Below are 4,885 nucleotides of genomic sequence, written 5' to 3'. Positions count from 1 at the left end.
AATTCGTATGAATTAAGGCTGTTAAATGTGCCGAGTGTAGGCGAAGTGACCAACAGCCTAGTCAGAAACCGAACAGGAGCAACTGTTTCGTGTTGGTGGCCGTTGATAACAAGATTTGTTTTTGAAAATTTCTGGAGGGTCGTCCTTAATTACGCCGAAAAGCGCAATGAGCAATTTGGAAATGGCAAGTGAGCGCGATGGCGGAGGTTTAAACCACATCCACCCCAAGCAATTTAGGTAAATTAAATTTAGAGTGTGCCCATCCTTCGATTTTTAAACAGGGCAGCCGTGGAGTAACGCTCAAAAGTCAAAAGTATATGGCCCGTTTGGTTGATTTAAGCCAGAGATAAGGGGAATCGGAGGAAGGTCCCAGACAGGATAGTGAATTGGGGGAGGGGCCGTTCCACCCTCTCCCGAACACGCATCCTTAGACAAATTCTGCTAACCAGACACTCGACACTCGGCTACACGGGTATTCCATTAAAAGAGCCAGACCGAATTGAACAATTTTCACTTTATGATTTATTGTAATGAGCTTTTTATTTATGGCACGACTTCTTCTATTGGCCAGAAACAGTAAACATAAAAAAATATATATTTCAGCGTCTGTTTTTGTTTGTATTTCCATTTCCCCGAGCCGTTTTTTCTGCGTTTTTCGAAAATTAAAAATTAATTAGGCATTTATCACTTGGCTGTCTAACAGATGGCACTTTTCCGGGGGTTGGGGTGGTAAGTCGTTGACACAAGTACGGGGTAAGTGCAGCTGAACATGGATATTCCTTTAGGCAAAAAGTCATACACGGAAATATAGTTAAGTTGGAGATATTTACATGAAGGTTTAGGGACTCAGAGTGGGGCAGAAATGCATACATGAACTTTAACTTTAGAGATGTTTTTAAATGGACTCAATAACTCCAAGCTAATTTTGGAGATTTCATTTTGCAGAAAAAACTAATACTTTTATAGACCTGATTTAAGTGCACATCAATTACTTTCATTAGGACGGATTACTTGTATTTTTCCCTATTTATCGCCATTTTCAGTGTGCTAAAGAAATAAAGGATGCAAGAAAAATACTAGTAATTTAAATCATCATCATTTAAATCAGCATCAGTTGTAAGAACATTGAATAGCTATTGTGAATAGCAAATAGGAATGACCAGGCTAATGACCAGGTATTGAATACTATTCTTAATATCAATTCACTGTAAAACAATGTATCCCCATTTCTTAAATAAATAAAGAATCAATCATTTCAATGACTATTCATCGTTAAAAATGAATGCTAAAATTTGGCTTTTACTCATCCCCGATTTAAAAGTTCACAAACTTCAATTTGGCAGCTTAAACTCTTTGGCAAATGTTCGTTAACTGAAACCGCTGAAACTGATGAAAAGCGAATTGGAAAGCGGAAATCTCAGGGGTCCCGGGGCTCGGGAGCTTCGCATTTGGGGAAGACGCTGCTCTCGTATGTGGGCACCATATACTTGATGTTGATGAAGGCGTTGGGACCGCCGCAATATTCCAGCAACTTCAGGGTGTCCTCGATGACGTCGCCAATGCGACAGTTGCGATCAGGATCGATCCCCTCTCCCAGGTTCACATTGATGTTCTTATAAAGGTTGCACACGGCCAGCAATTGGCGGTAAAAGGGGACAAGGGCCTGACCCACACAGGGACCTATGGATTAGATTAAAATAAGATGTTAAATAAATTACAATAACCTTTAACCTTACGTAAAATAAAAGTGTACGCATCAGTTTTAAGAGTATTGAAGCTACGAGGGCTACCTTACGTCATTCTCATAATAATAAAGTTCGTACTAATCCTACGTCATCATACTGCTGTAAATTAGCAAGAGCCTATCATATGTATATAATGAGTTTGTTTAAAATACCGGAGCTCATTATAACTTAATCTAGCTAGGAAAACACATCATATATAGTTGTTAGATCTTTTAACTATGAAAAACACAATGCAAATAATTTCAATTTTTTTATTTGTGTTCATTTCTTTAATGGTAATATAGTCAAGTTAAAAGAAATTTAAATAATATTAACTTTTGCCTTGCAGTTTGTTTTTCATCATCAAATATTCTTAATCGCAAATGAAATTGTGGGTAACAAAAAGGAAGCGGAGAATGTGGAACCAACAAAGACGGGATTAAGTGCGGAAATAACTCAAGATCGATCGGATATATTGAAATCTATCCTAAAGCCAAAACTTCACTTTAACGAGGAAGAAAACGGAACAAATATTTTAACTTCCAATGAATTTCCTCTAGCTTCAAGAGTCGATCCGGAAAACAACAATTCAAAATTAAAGAAAATTGGTGAAATGTTGTACTATATCGAAGGCAATGAAAAACTGGATTGGTTTTACGCTATAGATAAATGTGAAAGCATGGGAAGCAGACTACTTAGTCTCCAAAGTGAGAGACAGTGGCAGGATATTACAGTATTCCTGGAACCCAAAGATAACTATTGGGTGGACATCAGTAACGTTCTATCGGATTGCGGTTTTTTATCGGAGACTACCGGACAAAAAGCTAAATTTATTAATTTTAAAATTGACGATACAAACAGCATTTCTAACAGTGAAAGCTGCATTGAGCTGGGAGCAAATAATAATCATTACATGAATCCGGTAGATTGCTCGAACCAGAACTTTTATATATGCGAGGCAGATGAGAATAACGATAATGTAAATATATAAAAAATAGCTGACTTTACAAAAAATGTTTTAAAAGTAAACAAATCCATTAATAGCTATAATTTGTTTTACCTATTAAAATAATGCCCATAGTGCTTGGAAATATGTATGGATACCCAAAGAAAATTGTGTATTATTGGATTTATCATGGCTATAAAATATGAAAATCTGAAAACTCACCCAATCGCACCATCAGCTGAATAACTTGAAGAGCGGAGATGATGATCCGCTTGTCGCGCGTCTGGAAAGCCCTTTTCAGCGGAAGGATCAGCTTGGGCAGCACAGGAAGCACCTTTTTGGGGGACCTCATGATGAGATCGATGGCTCCATTGACGGCCAGCAACCGGGTATCATAGTCCATGTCCGCAAGTCCATCCACAAAGATGGGCAAATAGTAGCAGTAGTCGAGGTTCTCCGGCACACAGTGCCACTTCACCGGTCGTTCCTTGGTGGGATCATGTTTGCTGCTTCGACCGGACATTACACAGGGAATGTCCCCGCGGTTGAAGTAGATCTTGAAAACGGTCTCCTTCACAGGCTTTCGCTTAAAGATGTCAATCCTATGTATAAAACGATGTTAACTCATTGAATTCTTTAAAATATTTGATATATACTCACTTTGGAGGAGGCTTTACCACCGTGTTGGGCTGCAGTGCTTGATAAGTAAAGGCGGGAACTTCACGAACTGGCTGTTAGATTAATTAAAAGACTAATTAAAAATGCAAAATATTTTTAACTATAAGTTATTAGTTATATATTCAATCGTTTTTTGTGTAGTATTTGGTTTCTCATCTTAAGAACTTATTTTACTTACCACTTTCGACCGCAGGTAAAGCAATTCCCGGCAAACCTTTCCAGGTTCATGGAGTCGTGTGGCACGTTCATTAGTTTTAGAGCACATCGTTTGTAAAGTTAAATCCACTTATAACTTAAAAAAAAAATTACAAAGCCAAGATGTGTGTGGGGCCTAAGCTACCAAGTCAATAGGAAATAATTCTTGTAGACTAGATTTTTTGTTTTGTTGTAGAAAAGTTTCCCGGATAGTTTTTGCATGGGCTACTGGGTAAAAATGCCAATCAGAACAGTTACAAATATGGTTAAATCTAAAGTGGGTTGACAGTATGCACTCAGTTTGCTCAAGCGCATACTGTAGAAAAAAGGCAAACAAAAATGTAAATATATTAAACGTATAAATAGGATTGCATATATTTATACACATGTTCTTATCAAGACGTCAACACTCGCCCCCCCCAACCGTAAAACCGAATAATTTTGGGGTGTCGCGTCACCCGGCGCCCTTTCACACCTAAAAGTGTTTGGCGTCTCTAAATAGTCATAAAGGGAAAGTGCAAACATTTGCGCACTTTATCATATTTTCCCATTTCCCCCCGTACCGCCCCACTCGTTTTTTGAGCGGTAAATGTAACGGTAAATATTTTGTAACGCCCCCCAATTAAGGCATCTACTGGAGAAGTCCCCCGACTTTCACTTTCCAAAGGCCCCACTCACCAACTCACCCATAGCATTAACCTACTTAAAACGGTGGGGAAACGAGACAGATTCCCGAGTCGACCTATCTCCATTGCTCTGCTTGTTTCTGGTGCCCTGAATTAATTAAAATCCGACATGCGAATTACTTGACTGTGCTTATCTGACTCTGTTTTCCAGCTTCGTCTTTGGCTTTCCTTTCCCAGCTCCTGTTTTTAATTACCCACGCACAGCTTTTCACTTTCACCCAACACATCGTTGCACGTCGCGATTTATCCGTTTTAATAATGTCGAGAGAACCGGGTCGGGATACCGATCCCTATCCCTTGTATCCTTAACTCTGCCTAGCTTAGCTTCTGTCGCTTTCTGGCATGTAAATTAAGTTAGAGGCATTTAGGATTATGGAGCATAAGGACGGGCCTTCGACTTGCGCGCTAATTGCTTAGCATTTCTCCATGGAAATATGATGGGACCAACGGGAGAAATGAGCAAATATGTATGAAATAGTGGAGATTATCACATTAAATGCATGTTAGTTTGTTGGAATATTTTAAGGTCGCTTAAAATGATTATAGTAAGCAACATATTTCAAGAAATATTCACAGCAATATCTATTTGGAAAGTTTATAAGCCATCAAAATATCTAGTCTTACCTTTTTTATCTTGAATTTCTTATCGAACCAGC

General features: G+C 38.6%; 2 protein-coding genes across 2 annotated transcripts; one reads left to right on the top strand and one right to left on the bottom strand.

Annotated features, from left to right (window-relative positions):
* Positions 1-1,253: 1,253 nt before the first annotated feature.
* LOC119546948 (parkin coregulated gene protein homolog) lies at positions 1,254-3,779 on the bottom strand. The gene is made up of 4 exons (XM_037853588.1): positions 3,527-3,779; positions 3,331-3,401; positions 2,893-3,272; positions 1,254-1,680 (listed from the first exon to the last, which is right to left on the bottom strand). Exons 1-4 carry the CDS (start codon positions 3,611-3,613, stop codon positions 1,418-1,420), a joined length of 801 nt encoding a protein of 266 aa, XP_037709516.1. The 5' UTR covers positions 3,614-3,779; the 3' UTR covers positions 1,254-1,417.
* Positions 1,918-2,833, top strand: LOC119546949. The gene is made up of 2 exons (XM_037853589.1): positions 1,918-2,020; positions 2,074-2,833. Exons 1-2 carry the CDS (start codon positions 1,964-1,966, stop codon positions 2,713-2,715), a joined length of 699 nt encoding a protein of 232 aa, XP_037709517.1. The 5' UTR covers positions 1,918-1,963; the 3' UTR covers positions 2,716-2,833.
* Positions 3,780-4,885: the final 1,106 nt, after the last annotated feature.

This window comes from Drosophila subpulchrella, chromosome 2L, assembly GCF_014743375.2.
Source record: "Drosophila subpulchrella strain 33 F10 #4 breed RU33 chromosome 2L, RU_Dsub_v1.1 Primary Assembly, whole genome shotgun sequence".
Classification (NCBI taxonomy): Eukaryota; Metazoa; Arthropoda; class Insecta; order Diptera; family Drosophilidae; genus Drosophila; species Drosophila subpulchrella.
The sequence above is the reverse complement of the archived record's forward strand: the minus strand, read 5'-3'. Positions and strand labels throughout refer to the sequence as shown.